General features: G+C 41.0%; 1 protein-coding gene across 6 annotated transcripts in view; it reads right to left on the reverse strand.

Moving 5' to 3' along the window:
* Positions 1-22,421, reverse strand: part of CAPRIN1 (cell cycle associated protein 1) — a 46,705-nt gene extending 24,284 nt beyond the window's left edge. For 4 of the 6 annotated variants that reach the window (XM_054970588.1, XM_054970589.1, XM_054970591.1 and 1 more), the window contains exons 1-7: positions 22,243-22,421; positions 21,680-21,871; positions 14,210-14,272; positions 13,314-13,400; positions 6,461-6,699; positions 6,264-6,346; positions 420-557 (exon numbers count right to left, since the gene is read on the reverse strand). In XM_054970588.1, coding sequence (XP_054826563.1) covers positions 420-557; positions 6,264-6,346; positions 6,461-6,699; positions 13,314-13,400; positions 14,210-14,272; positions 21,680-21,865 — 796 coding nt within the window. In that variant the 5' untranslated portion in view covers positions 21,866-21,871; positions 22,243-22,421. Of the gene's footprint in view, positions 1-419; positions 558-6,263; positions 6,347-6,460; positions 6,700-13,313; positions 13,401-14,209; positions 14,273-21,679; positions 21,872-22,062; positions 22,159-22,242 lie in introns of those variants that run through there. The other 2 variants (XM_054970590.1, XM_054970587.1) reach the window with 2 other exon arrangements.
* Positions 22,422-25,867: the final 3,446 nt, after the last annotated feature.

Here is a 25,867-nt window from a genome sequence, read left to right on the forward strand (position 1 = left end):
TCCCATGTGGGACTGCACAGAAGACACAATGATGGACTCAAAATTTATACACAACAAAATAAGCCAACTTTTATGGAAGCCGACCATGATCACTACAACTGTAATTTAAACATATCTACACTACAAATTTCACCCAAACAGTCTATGGGGGCAGTGGGGGAGATCAGAAATGAAAGTCTGTATCACAGATACAGTTAGGTCTACAAGAGTAAGATCAGCTCCTTTTCTGTGGCTCACCCAACAATTAACTGCAACTAACAATACAATGTGCCTGTAAATTAGAGTAAAGAAGCCAAGGAGACAATCACATGCATATTTATTTGGAAGTAACTTCCAATTTGTGACTAACTCCCAATTTGGGACTTAGTTTAGATTAAACATGCATAGTCTCAGGATACAAATAAGCATTTTTAAGTTACCAGCTTCTGCAACAGGATCCTCCACTGCTGATGCAGGGGCTGTCTCTTCTTCTTCACATAATCCATTTTGATGGTTGTGGTTACTATCAAAGTAAGTTGTTTGCAGAATGCGTTCAATGACTTCTTTAAGGGCTTTATCTATAAATAAAACAAACCATTGCAGTTCAACTTGTCCCTCCCTTTTCATTAATTTTATCAAATATTCTAACAAATTTTTCCACATACTTTTAGCAGATACATAAAAATAATCCTGTAGCTTCAAATCCTTTCAAGATAGTCTTGTGATATTAATGGATGATGGATGTACATGCACTTCAACAGATTAGAATGTTTGCACTTCAGTGCTTATTTAAGAGGGGGGAACCCTATCAGAGCCTATATGCTAGGATATGACCTGTTAAATGTGTTACTCTTTTTTCCCCACATGGAATTGGAATGGGTGAACATTACTTGGCTTGACAGCACCATTGAAATGAACCTGGAGGACTCCTGTTGCTGCTCTTTGTCAATACAATACGCCATATAATAACAGTATGAGGAGCAGTCTCATTTCTTTCATCAGTGAGTCACTGTTCTCCCCCCCCCACCTTCTTAGGTGAGCTGATGTTTGTATCACCAACATCAGGTTCATAGTGTTGTATGAAAGGATGAGCCCACTGCTACAACAACTTCTCTAGCTTGGTTACAAGTGTAACAGGAAGTTGACATTATACATCTGAACAGAGACAAGAAAGATCAACATTTTGAGAACTGGCCAAGTACTGAGTTTAAATGCAGGAAGTTAGTTGTGACAGAGCTAAGATGAAACTTATAATTTGATAGGAATAACAAACAAAAATCTTTTAATTGAGAAGGGAAATATGAAGTTAAAGCAAGAAAAAATGTCTAACAGGACACTGTCATACAACACTGTCTGAAGGAAGATGGGTAACTGAAGGAAATTAGCGCTCTTAAATTTATTCCATTTATTTACTTCATTTATACACTACTTTTCTTCCCAATGGGGACCCAAAGTGGCAGAGATGTGCATTTTTATTGCAGAAACGTTAACAGTCACATGATTAATTTGTTCTCATCTCTGGAAAAGACTCAGCGTGAAGAGGTTTGTTATGGAAGTGGTGTCTCAAATTCATATACCTTTATAGATGAATCCTTAGGAACCCATGAAGCAAATGATCTTCAGCTATAAAGGAGGGGATAATTCACAGCCAATTTGACCTATTTACATAACAGATAGCAGGTCTGTGTTTCCATGCCATTTAAAATGTGTTTAATAAATAAGATTCAGACAGATAACGCACAAAGGCATAGAAACCTGTGCACAGAATACCAATTGCCCCAATAAAACTGACAGGTGACCGTTTCATGACAGACACACAAAGAAAAAGTTCTCACAAAGCCAATGATTAGCATCACTCAATGCTATCAAATTTTGACATGGCCAGAGGTATAACTGAATTTTTCAGATTAGATCACACATATAGAGAAGAGTACTAAAATCCCTTGAAGCCACAACAACCAAAAAAGCAACTCCACCAAGATGGTGGTGTTTACCATCCAGACAGATACTATAATTACACACCCCGCTAGAAAATTTCCAAAATCTACTATCAGAAAACCAAATAATGAGCTAAACAGACTATTTTTCTCATCTAGCATGTCAATTCCTGCATTTGTATGAAACCAACTGAAAAAATTAGCAAGGGTCTTCTTATGAAAAGCTTCATCTCAACACACATAGAATCAGAAATTTGTACTCAGGCATGTCTAAGAAACAGTCTGAAGAGGTATTCCATGCACACTAAACCAACATAAAAATTCATTTTCAATCCAAAATTGCCACAAAACCCAACAATTCTTCCAACAAAGATACAGTAAGCACTGAAGCAAAAAAATTAAAAACCTAAAAGAAATGTAATTCATTTAAAATATTCATGTTCCATTTTCCCCAGATCAACAGGACTCAAAATGGCTTACAACAAATTCAAAGAAAAAGATGAGAGCATATTATCAGAAATATAAATAAAAAGAAGGAAACCACAACCTCTAATCATAGGCCCCCAAAATATATCAGGAAGCCTTTGAAATCTGTAGAAAATTGGAGCCTTCCTTACATTATCAGGAAGCCTATTCTACATGCCAGGTAGAGCCACTAGCGGTGTGCAATTTGAGTTTGGTATTTGATAAAAATTACCAAACTTAAATCTGTATTATGGTTGTTGTGGGTTTTCCGGGCTGTATTGCCGCGGTCTTGGCATTGTAGTTCCTGACGTTTCGCCAGCAGCTGTGGCTGGCATCTTCAGAGGTGTAGCACCAAAAGACAGAGATCTCTCAGTGTCACAGTGTGGAAAAGATGTTGGCAGGTCATTTGTATCTACTCAGGAGGGGTGGGGTTGAGCTGAGTCATCCTGTAAGAGTTTCCCAGGGTGTGGAATGCTAATGGCGGGAGGCTTCACTGTATCCTGAGGAGGTTCTTTTGCATATGGATTGGGGCTTGATGTGCTAATCTTCTCTGCAGGGCTATTGTCGGGTGTAGAGTGTTTTGTTAGCCTGGTGTTTTTCAGAACTGGAAACCATGCTCTGTTCATTCTTAACCATCGTTCTCCGGCCGTGAAAGCCTTCAACAATACATTAAATCTGTATTGCCAAATAAACTCAGAAATACCAAATTTAAGTTTACCAACTTTATCAGTAATATTGAGTAAACTTTGGGAAGCACAGCTGGGCTGTTCCTTTGCTAAAGAACAGCAAAGAAACACTGCTTCCTGCCTTTTTTAACAGATGGGGGGAGGAGTGAGACAGAGGCAGAAGGGAGTGGGAAGGGAGGTGGGAGTGAATGGCTAATCCTTGCAGCAGCTCTCCTTCTGGCCAATGGGATTCTCAAGAAGGAGACTGCCTTTTTAAAACTGCTGCAAAGGGTTAAATTAGGTAGCTTGATGGTTGTTGTGGGTTTTCCGGGCTGTATTGCCGTGGTCTTGGCATTGTAGTTCCTGACGTTTCGCCAGCAACTGTGGCTGGCATCTTCAGAGGTGTAGCACCAAAAGACAGAGATCTCTCAGTGTCACAGTGTGGAAAAGATGGTGGCAGGTCATTTATATCTACTCAGGAGGGGTGGGGTTGAGCTGAGTCATCCTGTAAGAGTTTCCCAGGGTGTGGAATGCTAATGGCGGGAGACTTCACTGTATCTGAGGAGGTTCTTTTGCATATGGATTGGTGCTTGATGTGCTAATCTTCTCTGCCGGGCTATTGTTGGGTGTAGAGTGTTTTGTTAGCCTGGTGTTTTTCAGAACTGGAAACCATGCTCTGTTCATTCTTAAGGTTTCTTCTTTCCTGTTGAAGTTTTGCTTATGCTTGTGAATTTCAATGGCTTCCCTGTGCAGTCTGACAAAGTAGTTGGAAGTGTTGTCCAGTATTTTAGTGTCCTGGAATAAGATACTGTGCCCTGTTTGAGTTAGGCTATGTTCAGCCACTGCTGATTTTTCAGGTTGTCCAAGTCTGCAGTGTCTTTCATGTTCTTTTATTCTTGTCTGGATGCTACGCTTTGTGGTCCCGATGTAAACTTGTCCACAGCTGCAGGGTATACGGTATATTCCTGCAGAGGTGAGGAGTGGGGTTGAGCTGAGTCATCCTCTTACAGGATGACTCAGCTCAACCCCACCCCTCCTGAGTAGATATAAATGACCTGCCAACATCTTTTCCACACTGTGACACTGAGAGATCTCTGTCTTTTGGTGCTACACCTCTGAAGATGCCAGCCACAGCTGCTGGCGAAACGTCAGGAACTACAATGCCAAGACCACGGCAATACAGCCCGGAAAACCCACAACAACCATCGTTCTCTGGCCGTGAAAGCCTTCGACAATACATAGGTAGCTTGCCTCAGTCAGATAAAGAGACACTGCTGTAGTTGCAGCTGCTGGGTGCTTTCTCTCTCTGTGGTCTGGGCTGAGACTCTGGCTGGTCTGCGACTGCCTGGATCCTGGAGTGATTCCTGCTGCTCAGATATGCACTTGGTTGGAGGACTTCTGAGTCTGCTACTGCACCTGAGGACTGAGCTGCACCTGAAGGACTGGTTTGAAAGTCATTCGACTGAGTGGGTTTTTCCTCTTTGGGAGGGGAGGGGGTTGGCCTGGTGTCTGGGAGGGAAAGGATGGGGGGGGGAGTTAGTTTGCATTTTCAAACCTGCTTTTTTGCTGTGTGCGTGTGTGTGGGGTGCTTTGGTTGAGCTTTTGTGTAGGGGGATTTGATTTCTGGCTTTATATTTACTGCTTCATATTCGCTGCTTGTTCTTCGGGGGGGGGTGTTTTATCCTGTGGTGTGGGTAATTTATTGTTTGGAGTTATATAGTTCCTGTTTATTTTATTAAATTTACTCCTTCTTTGGTGGCGGGGGTGTTTTCCCCTGATGTGGGTGCTTTCTTTGTAGCTGTACATTTTTGCTGGAGGGGAGGGAGCTGTTTTCCTGCTGTTGGGCTTTCTTTACAGATGTCTGGTTGGTGGGTTGTGGGGTTTTTTTTTTTGGCTGGGCTCTGTTTTTTGTTGGCACAAAAATTTGGTTCTTCTTTTGGGGGGGGGGTAATTTGTTAAATTACCTAGTGGTGTTTGAGTGTACTTTTTGGGTATCTTGAGAGGGTTGCAAAATGAAACTTGGAGGGTCTTTAGAAAACAGTCAGGAAGGAGGTTCTCTGCAAATCTGGTGGATTTTGCTTGCTAATGTCACCTCCAGCCCCCTAGATAGCCCCCAGATAGTTTTCCCCATAGGGAATAATGGAGATTGGAGGAGGCTGGGGGTTCCTTCTTCGGGGGGGGGCAGCATAAAAGGACCCCTGGGGTCCAATCTTCATGAAACTTGGGGAGGTAGTTAGAAGACAGTTAGAAATAGGTCCCCTGCAAATTTGGTGAAATTCAGTTAAAAAATGACACACACACACACACACCCCAGGCCACCAGAAATTTCCAAATTGAGTTTTCCCACAGGAAACAATGGCCAAATTTTACCAAATTCGCTCTGTATTACCGAACTAAATTGGAGAATGAATTCGGTATTGGGGATTACCATTTTTTTTCCATTTCCCATTAATGACCCCGAATCAACTGAATTTTTTCCATGTGCACACCCCTAAAAGCCACTGAGAAAGCATGCATTAGAGCAAGGGTAGTTCTTACTGACCTAAACAGAGGATCTACTAATAACCCCTGCTCTAGTGATCAGAGCAGCCTTGTGGGCAAACATTTAAAAGCTGTGTACATCTTCATGTGTTCTGATGTTTTTAAATTGTAATTTTAATTTTTTCAACACTGATTGCTATTTAAAAAAATAATAAACTGTACTTTCCTAATTGATTCTGCAAAATATTAGTTTCTTATTTACTTTCTCCATGCACAGCTGAAGAAAACCATTTCCAATACTTTACAAAAGGTTAGTTTAGCATACGTGAGAGTCTAGTACACACCCTGGTCTTCCATCCATCTCTAAAAAAGTTGCTACAGGATCTTCCTACAACTATTTACAACTCTCTCTCACTGGCATAAGAAACTTCTATTGCTTTTTCTGCATGAAGTACAATTTTGTTTAGAAAGCACTTCCAATAACCTAGCTTCAGGAAAGCAAAGTGCTACTAAGCATCATCAGCTACACAATAACAATGCAGAAGCAGAAACCAGCAGTTTCTGTTAAATGCTGAGTAAAGCTGCATCAGTACAGAATGCAGTATGCTGTAAACTAGCATATTCTTAAGTATTCAGATTCTAAACAACTACTGACACAAAATGAATTAGCTCGAATATTTCATAGCTTGTTGTTTAAAGTACCACTTTAACTCTATTGTTATAAAAGTATACTCACAGGTTGTTCCACATACAGGTTTTTCCTTTCCTTCCAATAAGTCCCAGAGATGAATGGACGCCTGTTCATATTGATCACTCAACCTTTAACAAAAATATTAGCAAGTATAACATATCTCAAAACTCATACAGTGTAAAAGAACTAAATGGATTGCTTCATTAGTGTAATCTATTGGACAGTATAATTTATTTCAATACCTCACGTTCATGTCCCGTTCAGGTTCAACTAGCTTGTAAAATTCATCTAGTGTTGACAGTTCTGCCTCTGTTAATACCGGCACTCCATTCGTTCCTTGTTTTAGATCATTACGTACTTCATCATCACCCAGCTTGTCCAAAATATACTGTAATTCAAGTACTGTTTTTAAACGTTTTTGTTCAGCTTCTTCTCTCATTAGTTGTTCCCGTCGAGCTGTCTTCTTTATTGTTTTCTGAATCTAGTTTTAAAAAGTAGTTAAACATCCTTGTGACTTCTTTTCACTTATTAATGTACAATAAAAGCCTTTTTAACCAAGCATCTAATTAACTAGAAACATCAATACCCAATATAACCAGGGCCCAATATAACCTGCTCTACCGACACACACTCAGTGTTGCTGCTGACCAAAGGGCCCAGGAGCAGCAAGAGGCCAGCAGTGTTAAGCGGGCTGCAGTCATGGCTGGGAACCAGTAGAGACCCACTGTCTGTTTTGCCATTGCTTGCTGAGCTAGGCCTGGTGGCCAGCAGCACTGAGGAGGGCACAGGTCCTGCCGCCTGCCTGCCACTGCCACTCTCTTACTGCCAGTTAAAAGTTATGTTATTCTACTTATACAGTAACCCAAAAAAACCCACTCTCCATGGATGCTGGTTAAAAAAGCTATTACTGTACACAGTACCTCTGTAATAAAATAAAGGCAAGACAAAATTTTAAATCCAATATCCTCTACACATAATGAAAATATCTGAAATACTTTCTTAAAAGTCAAGTTCACGTTTCATAAGCTAACCATACCACTGTTCAGCTACAACCCATTGCAGAGTACTAGTTGTGTTCTGCAGATTCCTTGCCTGCTAATATCCTTCCACCTTTTTTCCCTTTCATTCTCTATAGTTTCGATCTCTGGAAAATCTCTCATACCCAGAAAGCATCCACATCGCATCAAATTAGCACCCACACTGCTATCCCCTTCTTACAAGCACTTTAACTTCCCACACGTTTGGTTTAGAAACAATGCAAAACCATCTTATATTATCTGTGATAAGTTAGTGATACTAGGATTGGGCCCACAAGTGCCAGCGTAGAGGGCGATTTAAACTTTAAAATTCTGCCCTTGGTGGGGCAGAATTCTTCCCTTGCTGGGGCCAGTCAGCTGGAGCAAGGGGGGAGTTTAGATCACCCTCCACGCTGGTGCAGAGGGTGATTTAAACTCCCCCCCCCTTGTGGGAGTACTCCCAGGCGTGGTTGCGCTGTCAGTCTATGGAGAGAAGGATACGTTGAAGCTGACTCCCACCCTTTGCAACAAGAAATCCAAGCTCTCTTGAGTTAAGGTTCTTTAATGAGATATCATAGCTTCAGCATATATATGTCCATAGGTTATACAGAGGCATGTAAAAGTGTCTGGCTGTACACAGGTCTCTTGTTGAGAATGACGTATGGAGTGCCTGCTACAAAGTTTCAGTCCCTCTACGTGCCCCCCACCCTTGGTGCCCAACCAGCTGGGTACAGTCATTCGGAGAGTAGGACGGAGCTGTCCCAAGGCTGCTGTGGTGAGCCGTTCCAGGTAAGAGTGCAGCCTCCCCAGGAACTGGACAGCTTATGTGAAAAATAGACACATACACAGGAGATGGTTGCAATAACTGAAGAAGATGGAGGGACTGTGGGTAACAGACCTGACATGCGCTCTGTGCGATGACATCACTTCCTGGAAATGATGCCATCACACGGTCCCGGAAGCATGCACACACTTTGCACACGCACATCTGGTGTCAGAGGCAGCACCTCCTGCCAGGAGTTGTCCCATGTGCTGCCAACCCACTGAGTTCCACCACTTCTTTTTGCAGAAAAAAAGCCCTGACACACATTGGCTGTGGGCAATGCAAGGGCAGAGAAACTTCTGAACTGGGCTGAGTCATGCCTCCCCTTCTCAGAGGTGGCTCAAGAAGCAATGAGGCTTTCACATTTACCCCTTTCTCTCCCCAAAGTATATTCTAGGCTACCTTATGACACCCAACTATTGTCAAAGCCTCACCAGTAAATCACCAACACACTTATGTTTGGCTGCAGGCGATGCAAGGGCAGGGAAACCTCTGAACTGGGCTGAGCCATGCCTCCCCTCCTCAGAGGTAGTTCAAGAAGTAACGAGGCTTTCACATTTATCCCTTTCTCTCCCCAAATGAAGGAAAATAAATGTCTGATTCCAATTTCAGTACAACTTCTGGAGGAAAACTCAACCAAGTACCCTCCAAACATTCCATCTCTGCTTTAAGACATATAAGACACTAGTGGATACCACAAACAGAGTGTTACTTACACAACTTGGCAATTTTTCATCTCAGTGCAAATTCTGCCGCCTACCTCATAGATGGAATGTTTAGTACAGGAGTCCCCAACCTCACAAAAGCCCCTTGAAGAGAAACATTGAGACAAGAGTCTTGTTTTCCTCCATACAACCCTCAGCCCCTCCTGCCCTTGCCACTGTCTCAGTATAATAAATGTAAGTAGGGTATTTGTATAAACCACTGTGTGGACTGAGCACAGGAAATTAAGATAGTCGGGACTCCATTCACTTTTTTTGCCCTTTGATTGCTGTACAGTTGTCTTTAAGATAGTGGAGACAGGGTGAAGAGAATCTGTTGCAAGGCAGACCTCAAAGCTAAAAAGTTTGGTAAGAGTGATAGCAAGAGCCAGCTGAAGGCAAGAGCAACTTAATTTTCATGCTGCTCTTAACAGGTAACTCTGTAGCAGCTTCAGCCGAGAAAAAAAAACACAATTTAGCCAGGATTCTTTGTTCATATATAACACAAAAGCATAATTAAGATCAACAGTGGTTAATAAATCAGCTTCAAATCTTAGCTCAAGGTAACAAACTAAATCATACCTAGTATTATGGTGGGGGCTTAGACAATCAATTAACTGTGGCTAGTTTAACTAAACCACAGTTTTTACTATGTTTGAACTGACCCTCAGAGATTCCAGAATGGTAGCCATGTTTGTCTATTGTAACAAATTACAACAGAAGTCCAACAGCACTCTAAGGACTAGCATATATTCCAGCATAATTTCTCAAAAGGCAGAGCTTTATCCTAGGGTCATGGGACCCATGGGGCCCCTCCATAACAAATGAGGGTGGAGATGTGATTCTGCCCCTTTCTCCCTCCTTGCTCCCCCCTAAACCCATTTGGCTGTTATGTCCACGTGGGTCCTGAAACTCCAGGAATCAACTTCCCCAGGATCAAAAAAGATTGTGGGGGGGACACAATGGGGCATACACACACTCCTTCCACTGACAAATACCCTATCAAGTGATGAAAAGACAGGGTGAGATGCAACACTTCACTGGTTCGAATTTCACTACTGCTGTGACCTCACCAGGTGGCCTTAGTTAAACCACTCCTCTCAGCTCCAGCTCCCCAGCTGTACTGAGGAGATAACAACACTGACTTTGTTCATGGCTCTGGGTGGGAACTAATCTATCCAGAAGAGTGGTATATAAATGAACTATTATTATTAAAACCTCGTTCCTATAACACACGAACTACAATTTGTGAAATAAACCTAAAATCCTTGGTTTTGCATGCTTCCTCCCACTATTCACCCTACTGAGATTGAACATCAGTGGTTTCATCAGCGTAGGGTTTTGTGTGCACACGCATTGCAAGTTTGGATGACAGAGGGAGTCATATGACTGGCTGAAGTGTTCTGGAGGAAAACTTTAAAGGATTAAGCAGGATTCTGGTATCTCTGAAAACACTTTGTTAGCCATTGCAGCTTTCTTTCCCCCAATGATGCAACACTTAAAACACTTTTTTTTTGTTACAACAGCAACATGGCAACATTTTTTTAATTAAAAAAACATGGAAATCAGTGTGTCAACCTGATAGCTTCTGTTTACTGCCAAACTTGCACACAGGGACAAGGACATTTTAAAAAAAAAAGCTAGGGGAGGGAGAGAAAGAGGAGGAAAAGTTGTAACTGCACATTGCTCTTCAACCAATCAGGACACAAGGGGATAAAGGGGAGGGCAAAAGGCAGCCTTACACCAAAGAAAACATTCTGCACTGCAAAAAAGCTGTCTTTACTTGAATGTAAAACCAAAAAAATCAGGCTTTGTGTGCAAGAAGAAAAGCTGCAGAAAATCTGGGGAAAACCCAGGCTGCATTCAGACTTTCACTTGTGCAGGCAAGGAAGTCTAGGAAGCAGTTTGGATACTGAATCGGGATATTTGTACCATGCATACAGAACTTGAAGGAGAGTTTAGGGCCAGAATCAGTGACAACGCCCCAAGAGGAAAAGATTTCTGAATATAACATGTACACACAAGGGGAAGCTGATTAAGTAATTGTTTTACTTTTTTAGGGATTCTACGGAACTCATATTAAGTAAAGATGAAAACATTAAGAAAAAGCAGTCTGACTGCAGCCAGGAAACTCTTTCAACCTTTTGTTAACAGTTTAAGCAGAGAAAACAGAAGGATTAAAACCCTGACTCAGTCTCCCACTCTTCAGCAGAGCTATGTTTAAAAAAGCACATTTGTTCCTATGGAAAGCTGTTTCCTTGTAACAAAGCAAAGAAGGGGGCTGTTTCTTTGTCAAATTTTGCTTCAGCACACCCCCAAACGTACAACTTAACCAGCATTCACTGATTATAGTCCTTGTTTTGATTTCAGGGTACAAGAGGAAGAGGGCGGCAAGATTGTAAGAAGCTATGTTGAAGCTCTGTCAGACTTAACAGGGTGCACAATGAAAAACAATGTGGGCAGTAACTCTAACTCACTGGAAATACATTGAGCTGTCACCCACTGGGTTGCTGGGACCAGATGTCATATGGCTCTGCCCCTCCCAAACTGCTTCCATCAGCACATTCCACCCATCACACCAGAGAGGGGACACATCAAGGCATCTGTCCATCAGCATGCAAGGGACCAACTGCCAATTGGCTCCACACCTTTCCAGAAAGATCTCCTGCAGCAACTATTCCACCCAGTCATTATGGAACATATATACATTATCTAAAAGTTAGTATTCCCCTTTTGTGCTATTTATATCATTGTTATTCTGAACTGTAAATTGCCTTGAACACAATGGCAGAAAGATGGCATATAAATAGATTAAATGAATTAATTACATGTAGGAAGCTGTAGATTATTTTCCAGCATCTGCCATTTAGATCTATGATAGCATATCTTTAATATACTGCAGTCAAGGTTGACTATACTGAACTGAGTCCACGTATGCTACTGGAGTTGCAAAAAACATTTTGAAAAGGCATGCTTGAATCATGTTTCCCTATATTTCATGTTCAGTGATCATTGCACAGCACATACAACTGAATTAAGATGTCCCATATGGGCTATGTAGAGAATAAGTGTCAACAGAGACAATGGTCAAGTCAAGGATATACTATAGATTCATGTTCCCTTCTTCTTTTGCTCATTTTCTCACTCTTCCGTTTCTGAGTTAAAATAATCATTATTGGAGGTCCAAACCCAGACACTGTCTATACCAGGAATATGCAACTATGGCTCAGTAAGGAACCAAATCTGGCTCTCTGAAAAAGAAAACTAAACCTTCAACTTCAGTTGCATTAGATGGGCAGGAATGTTGGGATGCTAGAATAACCAGCATGTGAAAGAACAGCATGCAAAGATTTTTATAAGACTAAAAAGGCTTCAAGATTCTTTACAAAAAATAGAAGTGAAAAGTTGCCGTAATCCAGGTGCAAACCATTAAAATTTATGCCAGTACACTACAACAATCATGTAGGGCAGTCCTGTGTATATTTATTGCTTTTCATAAGCCCTTGTGTATGCTGCTTTCTAATAAAGGGCTTGCAACTAGGGATGTGCACTTCAGGTTTCCGATTCGGGTTTTTAACCCGAACCAGGACCAATTAAGAAAGATTTCAGATTCCCGAATCAGCCCCAGCATTGCAAAGCTTCGGGTAAAGCAGCAGCAGCAGCAGCAGCATTTTTCTAACTGTTTGCATTTGCAAACAACAAGAAAAGTGCTGTTTGCTTTCAATCTTCCCCCTCCTCATCCCTCCCATCAGGTGAAAAAAGGGGCATGGTGGAAGTTTGAAAGCAACACTTTTCTTTCAAGCAGCAAGAAACGTACTGCTTTCAAACACTCCGCCGCTTTTTCACCTGATGGGAAGGGGCAGAGGGGGTTCCTCCTCCCCCTCCCACCAGGTGAAAAAACCAGCGATTGGCAAGAAAAGTGCTGCTTTGAACTTTGGTGTGCTGTAGTGGTTTAAACACCTGAACTGTTTTCCTGCTTCAGGTAAACCCAAAGCAGGAAACCCAAATCTTTTTAGAGCGCACATTCTTACTTACAACAACTGGTATTTGGGCTACTGAAACTTTACGGATTATTAATCAAGATTGATCTCTCACTCATGTTAATGAAGTTTGGTTTTTTAATTATAAAAGGTTGCAGACACCTGGTCTATGCAGATACCAATTCGTTGTTCAGTCCATAACCAAAGTGTTTCTGTCTCTAGGGAACATACAGAGTATGTTCCCTAGTCCAGTCCTCATGAAATCTTTTCTTCTAAAATTACCTGCTCTTGGTGGACAGAGATCACCAAGTATCTGGATCACTGGATAGCAGAAACAAGAGAGCAGCATAATTCTAGAGAACAACTTGCCTTTCATAATAGATTTATAAAAACTGCAGAAACAAGAGAGCAGCATAATTCTAGAGAACAACTTGCCTTTCATAATAGATTTATAAAAACTGCATACATACTAAATCCAAAAAATATGCAGTTCTACATAAACTTTTATTATCTTTAGTGTCAAACTTTTCCTGTTCGATGGCTAGTTTGCACTATATCATTTACGTTCTACTTACATCCTGGCTCAGTGCCATGAAACTCCTCTGTAGTTCTTTAGCAAATTCCAGGTTATTACTGACTTCTTGGTGCTTGGACACAGCATCCTGCAGAATGGAAGGAAATAAGCAGAATTACTCCAGCCTAAGCTCACTGAAATCAATGGAGTAACTCTGCTTAGGATTGCTCTGTGTGTGTATCTTTAAAGTATGCTAAGGTGCTAAAGAGAATGTGAGTCAGTTACTGAGAATTCAACTTTAGCATTTAGACAATACATTTTTATATAACTTTAGCAAAGTTGTGACACTTTAAATGCACAGAACTATCAGTTCCCTAACGGTAATCCTTGCAGCTCTGCCAAGGCCACTTCTTGCCAGCCACTAAAAACTCAAAACTTTCTGTCTTTTCTGGCAACATTCAAAATTGTGAAAGTGTTTCTTTTCCCCCCCTGATCCAGCAGATAGTATATCTAGGTGCTGATGGCCAAAGGTCATTCAAATCCTGCTTGGTACAAAAAGAATCTCCATAGCCTCACAAATAAACTATGAGGTTGAACAGAAACCTGAGCATTAAAAGCTAAAGCACTGGACTCCTTTCCAACCAGACACCTACAATTCTTAATAACTAGGATGACCCCTTGAGACAGTCGATTAGTCATATACTTCCATTGTTTCCAGTGGAGATACACAAGAAATCAAATGCATGCTGTTTTCTCTCCTCATAATTTGCAGGGAATAACTTCCCCGGTCTTCTACGACACTGTGACCATCTGGTTACAATGCTTTCTATTAAAAAACAGGAAAATATGGTTTCCCATTCTTCACATCCATTATAAAAAAGCTTATTTGAACAAAGCTTAAAATAAATGAATCATTTATAGGAAGACTTGTAATAACATGTCAATCGATCCATTTACCAGCTGATCTTGGTTAAGGCGTTCTCCTTTGTTCATTCGATCTTGATAATCATCAAGTTTGCTCTGGAAACACAGAAAATACCCATTAGCAATGTGCACATACAGAAATACTTCAAACAAGTTCATTGTGAATAAATGAAGGTTATATTTATGTCCTAATTGTCTGAGACACACCACAAATCTATGCAGCACATCTCAAGCAACAGTCATAGCTCTCACGCGACAGAATCCTGAGAAGATATCAAGTTTACACATACATTTTATGTTTCCTTCTTATTTCAAGTTTCACAGGAAAAGTGGAGTCTCATCTTATTTGGGCAACTCTTTGCCCATTTTATAATTACTACTGCTCTCTTGAACATGAGACTCCAAAATCCACATGGACTTGAGTACCTTTCAAAAAAATTAAAACACCTCTTTGAAATAGCTCTGCCTTAGACCATCACCAGAAGGCCACTTCAGGACCACAGCAGGAAAGGCCAAGGATGTAACAGATCATAACCTAGGATGGGTCTATCAGAAAAGGTTGTGAGGAACGCAAGACTAAAATGTTCATTCTCAATTTTTCAGACAGTCCAAAGATGCCCTAAAAATGTGATACACCTGATGCTTGAAGTCTAAGATATTATGAATTTGGTAATTTTTTCTTTTAAAAAGATAAAGTAAACTCTCAGTTTACTGCTCACCTGCAGGTGTTTCTTCTTGGTAGCCAAGTGTCTTATTTCTAGCCACTAAAAACCAATTGCAACAGAAACTGCCCACATGCTGCCACGCTCTCAGACATTAAGAACAAACAGAAGGCTATGAAATAATCAAAGCAGTTTTTTCTTGTGATGCTCATTGTTTAGTTTTTCCACATGTAAAAGCCCACTAAATATCTGATTTTGCTGATTGTATATGGGCATTGTTTTTACACAAAGGTTTGACTGAACTGGTGTTAAAAACTCAATCTCACTATCATCTACTTACTCCAGTATTTCTTCAAATTAATATAGCAATGTTGTTACTTGAATAATCCAACTAGCAAATGCCATTATAAAAGTTAAGGCTATCAGAAGCAGAGATGTGAACACCTGGGAGAAAAAATACTGTAAAAATTAGGAAATACCACACATACACACACCGGACTTTTGTCAATTTTTCTGATGGAGTAAGTGGGAAATTTGGGGGAGCGCTGGAAAAAAATCCTATGAAATATTTTCTTTTCAAATGAGTGAAACACTTGCCAAGGAAAGGTTCTCACTCAAAATATATAGCATGAGAAAATCTGAGGACTGTCAATGAACATTGAAAATAACTCCTACGATTCCATACACACCCCTTTTTTGGAATGAGTGAAATGAAAGACAAGGTTTTACTCAAAATGGGCAGCATAAAAATATATATAAGGCAATATACAGCACTAGATAATAATTCCTATGTAAACTGCAGACATATATATTTTTATTTATTTACATTACTTATAGTCTGCCTGTCTCACTGAGACTCAAGGCGTATTACACAGTGCAAGTTAATATGATTGTTAGCAGGGACATTCAATAAGGCTATAGAATATGCAAAGGCAAATTTGTAGAGATTTGAAAACAAGCAGAAAACCAATTTAGAGCTGAAACAGTATAAGCAATTCTAAACCTAACAGATTAAACAACACAGAACCTACCCAGTAGGAATATCCTTACAACAGACAGTACATAGCAATATAGTCTACAGTCCCTATCCATTTACCATCTCTTTGAAACCACTTCCTTACAGGACAGCCATCTTTACCTAGAGGCAACTTTCCACTGGCAGAAGACAATGATAGAGGGGAACAGACATATCTCCCTGGGAAGAAAATTCCATGATTTTGGTGTCACAATGGAGAAGGCCCTTTCTTGAGTTGACAACCATCTAGCCTCAGACAGCAAGGGCACCCAAAGAAGGGCCCCTGAAGATGGCCACCATGGACAGATGGGAGTAGGCAGTCCTTAAGCTATGTCAGTCCCAAACCATATGGTGGTAGTCATATCTACTGTGACTATACGGGAACGTTTCTGTCCAAATAATATTTCCTTTTGTTTACTACAGAATTGGTTTTCTTCTCTCAAATTTTAATTTTTGCTACATCTCAGACTGGAAAAATTAAGATACCTGTGATATGGTAGCATACGGTGCAGCAGCCTACAACTCTTTCTCAAGAATTAAGTATTCTTGCAATTTTTATTAAAAAGACATTTATACTTTTAAATTCCATAAATATGCCAAATAGTACAATTTTACATTCTGACTACGTTATAAAATTATTTATTTAAAATATTTTTATCCTGCCTTATCTCCTTGGACAAGATCTACTAAAAAACTTCAGTCTCCATCAAAGGCTCTCTGGAAGAGGACTGCCTTACATGGCTTCCTAAACACAGCAAGGAAAGGCACCTTCCTCACCTGCTCTGGCAGGTCATTCCAAAGGACTGGGCCCACCAAGAAAAAGGTCTTGTGATCTTGAAGTAGCCATGCATAGTCTTAAGTGAGGGCACATTAAGAAGGAAGCTGGAGTATAATGACACAAGGGAGTGTACCGGAAGATGCAGTTCAATAAAATGATGTTGTTAAATTAGTAATAGAAGTTTAGGTTTGATAGAAAACTAAGTATTGCATATGTTTGGTTCCCACTCCCCTCCATTTTCTCTCTCTGGAAAAAAATGGAGGGGAACAGGAATCAAGCATATACAATACATAGGAAAAATGAAAAGAAAATAACGGGTTCAAAATTTCTTGAAATTTTATATCTCTAACCAGAGACACTACCACAACCACCAACACTGACTTCCACCATATAACATCTTTTGTGAAGCTTTCCCTTTTTTGTTTATGTTGGAATATTAAACTGAGTTCTTTCTTTAAAATATTAAAACTATTAGCATCAAACTTTTTCTAAGAGGCTAACGTCCTAAGTTTCTTCACCCTTTTCCTGTAACTTGCCAACTAGACTAATCATTGTCATTTAACACTTTTTCCCTGTTTTAATTTCCTGGCGATGTTCAGAACAAAATATTCTAAATGTGGTTTTACTAGGCTTGAGTTAAGCACCATTTTCCGAATGTTGGAAGCAATGATCTCCAACTACTAAAATGGCAGTACAGAATAGCATCATATTATTTATTTTAATATTCACTTTACTACAGTGGGCTTCATTCCACTGGTCAGGATCCTCCAGTGATCCATGTAGCCCTACCTGCTGGATTACAAGTTCCTAAAGAGTAACTATTTTCAGCTGAATCCAATAGCACCTTAAAGACCAACTAGATTTCCAAGGTATGAGCTTTCAAGAGCCAAAGCTCCCTTCATGAAGCTACCTTTCTGAAACTACTTTCAGCTGCTTTTGGGAAGAACCCTCTACTAGTGTGCATGTGCTGGAAACAAAGACTCCACATCTCTTGCCTCTGTACACACACAGAAACAGCAAGACAAAATCACTCAGAGGTGGGATTACTTCTTATCACACACAAAAGTTCTCCTTTGCCCAGTCAAGATCTATTGACTACTGTTACAGTAAGGAACTCTAGTGTTGTGCATAAAAGCCAGAAAAGTTCAGAGAATTGTTCATATTTAAACCAAATTGTAAAACATTGCAATTACTATATTTCATCGGTTCAAAACAAGAGTTAACCAATTTGTTTTTGTACTTATCACATGCATCAAGCCAGATGATAATTGTCTTCAGTTATGATGACAGTATTTGACTAGCCAGGTGGTCAAATCTTGTATTGACCAGTCACATCACCGAACTTCATATTCGTACACCACTGCCTACGTAAATATTGATGGTTGTTGTGGGTTTTCCGGGCTGTATTGCCGTGGTCTTGGCATTGTAGTTCCTGACGTTTCGCCAGCAGCTGTGGCTGTCCACCTGTCTGTTTTCAGGCCAAATTCAAAGTGCTGCTTTTAATTTTTCAATTCGTTTATAACCCAGGAACAGGTTATCTAAAGAACTATCTGCTCCCATACATTCCTGCCCAGACATTTTACTGTTCAACACAAGTCCTGATTCAGGTCATCCTCACTCCCACAGATATGAAAGTTAGGGCTTTTTCAATAGGGACACCTCAGCTATAGAATGCCTTTCCACTATCCCTTTGCGTGGCCCCATGACTCACTGTTTTTAGGCAAAGAGCAAGATCCAGGTACTTTTAAAAAGAGCTTTGACTCACAAAAGCTCATACCTTGGAAATCTAGTTGGTCTTTAAGGAGCTACTGGACCTGGATCTTGCTCTTCAACTGCAGACCAACACAGCTATCCATTCAAAACTGTTTTTAGCTGCTATGCAAATAATTATTTGTTTGAATAGGCTTTTAATTGGGGAGGAAGATTGTGATAAATGATTTATTCCCCACCCCCAAAGGGCTGGTATTTTAGTGGTTGGTTTAATCTGGTTTTCTGTTACTGTTGTTTTTTAATTTCTGTAACTGATTTTAAGGCTGATTTAGATTTTTCTTTTAAATTACGTTACGACTTTGTAAAGGCTTTATTATGTTTTCGACTACCTCAGGCATGGACACAGAGAAGCACGACATAAATATTTAAACAAATGAGCAACAGAAGAGGAGAAATTATAAATGTCCCCTTGAGCTTCTTGAGGGAAAAGGCTGGATTAAAAATAACACTAAATAAAAACAGAACAGTACGTGAAAACAGGTATCTCCAATCCAGCAGCAAAGGCTGCACTTGTGGAGCTCTTTAAAATCCCAATAATCAGCTGTTGATGGAGTGGGAGGGGTGGAGAATTTGTTTTGGTTTCCCTTTCCCTCTTCCTTGCCAAATAGCTAATGGACAAGATCTAGACTTTTACAATGGCTTAGAATGTACATGCTCTCCACTGCATCAGCATGTAAAGATGAAAGTGTTTTTCAACTTTAAAAAACAACTAGTTTTTCAAAACAACAATTACAAACAGCAGCTTTTTGTGTTCCAAAATGGTCAAGTAAAATACAAAAAATGGTTCAGATTACATTTTTTATAAAATCACAATGTTGCTAAGATAGTGAAAGTTTTCCCCATAAAATTAGATACATGCAGCAGATTAATCCAGGGGATACAATGCAAAAACCAGAAAGGTATACTGAAGGTCTGAAATAAATGTACACTTCACACAGAGGCAGTTTTACAGGGTCATGGCTCATGATCCCAATTAAAGCACATTATGTATGTCATAACAGGGCTATATTGGAATATTGTGTTAAATCTGTACGATAGTAAGAAAGAAATAACTAAGTATGGAATGCTACACATCTTAGAAAGCTGCCAGAGCATTTCTTCAATTTCAAAATGGAGAGCAAGGCTTTGGACCCTCTAGCTAGCAGCAGAGTCCTTGACTTTGCAACACTATCAGCTTCAAGACCAACAGTAATATTACTTCCCTCCTTATTCCTCCCAAACTTACCCTAAGCACAGTTCAACACATTCAGCTAGACCACCTGCTGGGGATTTTTGTACAATCTAACTTCTCTTCTTTCAAGAAACGGAACCTAGAATATATGCTTTCTTGATAAAAAGCATTACTACTAGTAGATTCTAAAACACATAGGGGAAAAAGATTTTCTTAAAGGGGAAATAGTCACATGACTTTTACAAAGAGGTTTTGTTACACTAATCCTTTATAATTGTTTCATGGTGTCAATGATTTAGATAACACCACTACACACTTTGGATCAATACAAAATTATTTATTATCTTTGTCATAAATCACAACCAAAGGCATTTACCAGTGTTGATGTTTATACAACACTGCTTATTTAAATTCCCTAAACATTCCTCAGGAAACTAAGCAACCACGGAACATGAAAGTAAGTCCTCTTGTGAATCAGTAACTGTTCAAAAACAAAAACCACAAAAACAAATTGACAACTTTCACAGTGAAAAAAGAGAAGGTTTGGCAATTATTGCCCCCATACTAAGACAAATGCTATTAATCAGAGGGCCACAATCTCTTTCCTCTTATGCTGCTAATAGCATTTCAAAACTTTGTTACTCCTGCAATGATATATACTGGAAGTTTTCCCAGCAAGTTACTGGAAATAAGCGTCTGCATATTCTATTCGCTGTTAATGCAACTGCTCGCACAGTGGACATTACTTAGTGAACTGACATACATCTCTATATATGACAGTACTGGCACAAACTTTATTTAGCAGTTCATAAGCAAGGTATTGCCACATGTAATTCCTACATTTCTGAAATTCAGAAGATTTCCAAGTTCAATGGGGAAGAGCTACTAAAAGTAGCAGAACACATCAGATATATGCTCAATTTGAACACATAAGCACATATGGATGGCAGCCTGTCCTCTGTATTAGACACTTAATATGAGTGCTAATATGTCTTTAAAGTGTATTGTTAGCATAAAAATTAGCAACTTAAATTAAATGTAAATATAAAACATTAAGGAATTTACATTTATATTATCAGCATTTGAGAATGCAGGATGTACCAGGTTTACTGAACTTGTATTTCCTCAATTATAGCAATGTGTGCCATCACGAGTGCAGATTTGTGTAGTCTGTAATCCCATCACATACTTTTTGGAGTAAGTATGGGAGGGCATAGGGATATGCATTAACTCTTTGGGTTTATTTCCCACAATAGGTTACCTATATAATCTAAAAATAGGAATACTATGCTAACTAGCCACTCACAAAACGCTCAGAATTAGGTCAGTCATATGCATACAGACTTAAAGACCTAGCCCCACTGAACTTAACTGGGTTTACTTTTCAACCCTATACAGAATGGCAGAATAAACTGCTATATAACACAAAAACAATCGTTTACTATTCAAAAGCAAGGTTTAAAAACTACTGTGTGCCCTATTCATGATCTAATGTATTATTTGTTTTACGTGACTAGTGGGCTGTCACCCTCAACCCCTAAGCCGCCCACCTTTTTGTCAGCTAGACAGGAACAGCAACAAATCTGCAGGAGGCGTTCAATTTGTGCAGAAGAACTTTAAACGCCCCGGGATACCTGCACGGGAGATCCAGGTTTTGGGGGGGGGGGGGCGCAGAGGCACTGAGCGGAGGCTGCGCGTCTCGGGCAGGAAGGAAGCCCGCGGGCCTTTGTGCAGCCGCCGCTCACACAATGAAGCTCCCTCCCTGGAAAGAGCCGCTGCCTCTCGCCGCCATGTTGGGCCCTGGACGGCTCCATGTGCACAAGCGGAGGGGGGGGGGTCGCCTCTGAATGGCCCATCACGGGGGGGGGGGACGCGGGCGGGGGAGGCGGAGGAACACTCCGAAGGCAGAAGGGCGCCGAGGCTCCCGCCGCAGCTTCGGAACAAAGGAGACGTCGCCGCCCGCCTTTTGTTCCCGAAGCCGGGAGTGGCGAAGCAAGGGTCCTCCTGGCCTTTCGGGTCTCACCCCGCCGAGGCTCGCGTCAGTCTTTCCCACAAGCCTCCCTCCGATACGCGTTCGCAGCCACTGAAAGACAAGGGAGCACCGCACCTTTTTCTTCTCCAGGTTGCGCAACTTCTTGTCGATGACACCCAAAATCTGCTTCATGGCCTCGGTCTGTACCGAACTCGTGCCACCGCTCGGAACTGCCGCCGCCTGGGATGGAGCTGCTGCCGCTGCCTCACTTCCCGCTTTGCTGCCGCTGCTCGCCATGGCGCTGCTGGTGGCTGAGGGCATCGCTCTCTGAGGAGGAAAGACCGAGAGCGCGTTACGAGACCGGGGGGGGGGGGGAGATCCGGCGGAACGGACGGGCCGCCAGAGGGGACACGACACAGAGACGGGGAGGGGGGACAGAACGCGCCGCGCTCGTTCCGTTCTCTTCTTTCGAACCTTCTCACCCCACCCCCGTTTCGAACACGCGAACCTGACCGCACCTGTCAGCGCGCGCCCAAGAATTCTACGCGACCCAATTGATTTGTGCGGTCTGCCGGTGTAACCGCGCGCGGCCTCGACACCCACGTGACCAGCAGCCTCGCTGCGGCCCCGTCCCCCCCCCCCCCGCCCCGTGTTCAACGGCCGTTCCAGCCCCGTCCCCATTCGCCTCCCCTCCTCACCGTGTGTGTGCGTGTACGCGCGCGCGCTCGCGTTAGTGCAACAGAGAAAGCCGGGGAGAAGGGAATGACTCAGTGCTCTGCGCTCTTGCCGCCAGGGGAGGGGGGAACGGTCGCCTATACCCGCTCCAGCCCGGTCACCCTGCGCAGAGATACCAGAGGAAAAAGAGAAGAGCGTGCGCGCGCGACGGCCAGACGGCTCAGGGCGCGAGCAACGGGTCCTTAGCCCGTGTGCTGTCCTGCAGATTGCCTGACAGACAGCGAGCGAGGCTGCTCTTCCTAGCTGAACAAGGCGCTTGAGTGCGCCCTCACGAGAGCTGGGTTGTCTGCCGCGGGTCTTTCAGGCACGGACGTCTCCTAAATATAGAGTACAATGGTGAGGGTGGGCGTTTGGGGTCAGGCCTCCAGGGTGGGGTTCGCTTGGTTTGAGAGGGTTAGAGCGTGGCCCCTCTTGGACCTCTATGGAAGTGCTTGCTACTTGGGATTTTTTTAAAACTAGTTTTTAATTCTAAATCCCAAAGGCTTGAATCCCCCACGGCACTCGATGAGATTTAACAGTGTTTAAGTTTGGATTGTACCTGGGAGTAGCAAAGAGCTGGTCCTCTCAGTGGATTCCTAAAGGATAATTTGCTGTGGACATCACCTTGAGGGATCCTTAAATTCCAGGACTTCAGACATTCAAAGCATTGCTTATCTCACCTTTGTAATTTTCTTTGTAATAAATATTTGGATTTATAAATTTTTATTTAGAAAAAAAAGAAAACAATTGAGGGTGCATAGAGCCTTACACAAAGTACTGTAAGGTACATCTAAAAGATTATAATAAATTGAACTACAATCAAAATATATAATACTTTTACTCCTCTCCCTCATTTCCATTATAAGGTGGGGAAAGGAGAAAAAATAAGCTAAAATACTACTAAATATATTTGATAACCTATCATTAGGGGGACACTGTAAGTAGAACTTCGAACAATTTTGTATTTTATATTTAACCACCATTTGGTATAAATTTCACCATTTAACTGTTACCCAATTTTAATATCAATTGTTCATTCTAAAGTTGATACTAAATTGATCCAATAATGCAAAGAGCACAAGAGTAATAAAAAATAGAAACATATGCAAAATTAATATTTAGAAAAAAGGAAAAATTAACATTTTTAACCCCATATACAAGTCAAATTACTTATAAATAACAAGACTATATGAGCTTCTAAATAAATCCCTCCATCATCAATAAGTTACATCTAAATAAAATAAAAAATATCTTTAAAATTTGTCAGGAGACACTCCAAACATTTTGCTTTCAGCATTTTACTCAGCCTGATTGAATTTAGTATCTTATATTACTAATTTAATTATTTTATTTACCTCTTGATCTAATTTTAATTTTAAATATATATCAAACCTTATAAAATTGCCTGCTATATAATTGAATGACTCATCTGACATACAAAAAGAAAAAAAAGGTAACAATTAACAAAATAATGCATAAATGGAACTTTAAACATTCTGTAGTCTATATGACATTCAATGTAGATTCTAAATTTGATTGATTAGCTTATTGTATGTATAATAGATTGATCCAATCTTGCAAAAAGTACAGAAAATAATAAATGCATAACAGAAACATAAGAATAACATAAACTTGAATGTTGACAATTTCTGTCAGCTAATTATGTAAAAAGAAAAAAACAAAGGGAAATTGAAAGAGAATTCCATAGCATAGTTAACTGGATTAACCATAGTCGTAAATAACAAAATATATGTTCTCAAAGTTCTTTGCTTCAGTTATCCTTAAGATTTCAAAAGAGAATGCCTCCTGGGTCAAAGTCACCTTGAATCTTCACATAGTCTCCACAGAAGCCCAAATTGTTGCTTCTGAATTCCATTTCCAAAATTTGTTTTTCTCCATCTGCCCTTGATAGAAGGTCTGCTTGTCATAGATGTAGTAGTTCAATTTCCTTTTCCAACTCCCTAATTTTTTTTCAGCTGTTTTTCAAATTTTTGAATGACTTGGCTGGTTTCTTGAGTTCTCTGGTTTATTTTTTGGAGTCCAAAAGGTGATTCTTGTGGGCTGGGCAGCCCAAGCAGAGTGGTCAAAGTCCAAGCACCAACACGAAGCCAAAGGGAAGTTCAAGATTCAAAAGCCAAGTCCAATCCGTAGTCAGAACATGAGGTAAAACACCAGGGGTGTGTCCAGAATCCAAAATCCAGTCCAAGGTCAGTTATCAATAGCATCAGGTCTAGGAGTGGGCACAAGCACGAGACCCAGCATGGTTGCAGGTAGATATTACTTTGCTTCCACACCTGACAGTTCCGCCAGACTGGCTTTTATAGCCAGGCGTGGTTTGCAGCCAGCTGCTGGGGCTCACTCCTGATGCTACTCATCCTTGCTCTCCAGCAGCTGGTGTCAGCTCAGAAGGCGAGCACTATGCCGTCTCTCCTACAGCTCTAGCCTCTGCTTCTGTCTGTGGTGCTCTTTGGGTGTGGGTGAATGTGTGTGTGTGTAAGCCCCTAGCAGGGCTTCACCTGTGGCATTGGATGTCCCTGGCTGAGCTTCCCCTGTGGTATTGGGGTCAGAGGGTGCTGGTGCCTCTGCCTCAGCTGCTTGCTGTAAACTCAGATCAGCCAGCAGCTGTTGATCCTGATCACCAGTTTCTGCTGAGTCAGGGCTAGGGCTGGCTACACAAGGTCCCTCTTCTCCTGAGGAGTCCTGGCTGGTTACACGAGGCTCCTCTCCTCCTCCGGAGCCCTCAGACTCATCAGTTCCAGACTGGGCCATGACAATTCTAATCTGAGCTCCTGGTCATCAAAAAATCTATTTATGATCTGGTTGGTTTGCTGTAAACAAACGGATGATCCCTTATCTTCCAGATCTGGTTCTTGAATCTCTTAGTCTGCTTGGCACATCTGGGTTAAAGGTTTTACCTACTCTTGCTTTAATTCTATAAACAAACTTTCAATTTTGCTGGAGAGAAAAGCAATTTTTTTGGAGAAATTATATCTGTAATACCTTCCAGAACTGGTTCAGCTTTAGCCTTTTCCATAGCTACAACCATTTTTCTTCCATTTAGTTCTTCCTTGACCTAAGTACCTCAAAACATTTGTCCTTTAAATAAGTGAGTTAAAAAACAAAAGTATTGGTCAATTCGTTTTTGAAGCCAGTAGGTGGTGATTGTGTAGCACAGATGTTTTTCTTAATGAACTTATAAGACCCAAGTCCAAACTATGCAGTTAGAAAGCAGTCAGTGTCTGGCCATGTTTTTCTGTCTCATAATAAAGTTATAAAGCATCTAAGTTAAAAATCCTTTAAGCCCTTACTTTTAGATAGTTTGTAGTCCAAGACTGACCCAACAATCAAAACGATTTGAAGTCAGTTGTTTTATTTCTTCTTAGAAGAAGAGTGAAATAAAGCGGCCAAGAAAATAAAAAAGAAAGGAGGCAGAGATAACATTGGCTCGATTCCCAGATGCAGTTGTTTCATATTTGTCTATAGCATGCTAAGATGAAACAAGGTCCCAGTTAATTTTTAAGTCTCAAAAACTTAGCGTAGATAAATACCTCTTACTTTGATATATAGTGCTGAGTTTGTACAAGCACGTCTTTCATCCTTCGAATGTCC

The sequence above is a fragment of the Eublepharis macularius genome, chromosome 2, assembly GCF_028583425.1.
Source record: "Eublepharis macularius isolate TG4126 chromosome 2, MPM_Emac_v1.0, whole genome shotgun sequence".
NCBI lineage: Eukaryota > Metazoa > Chordata > Lepidosauria > Squamata > Eublepharidae > Eublepharis > Eublepharis macularius.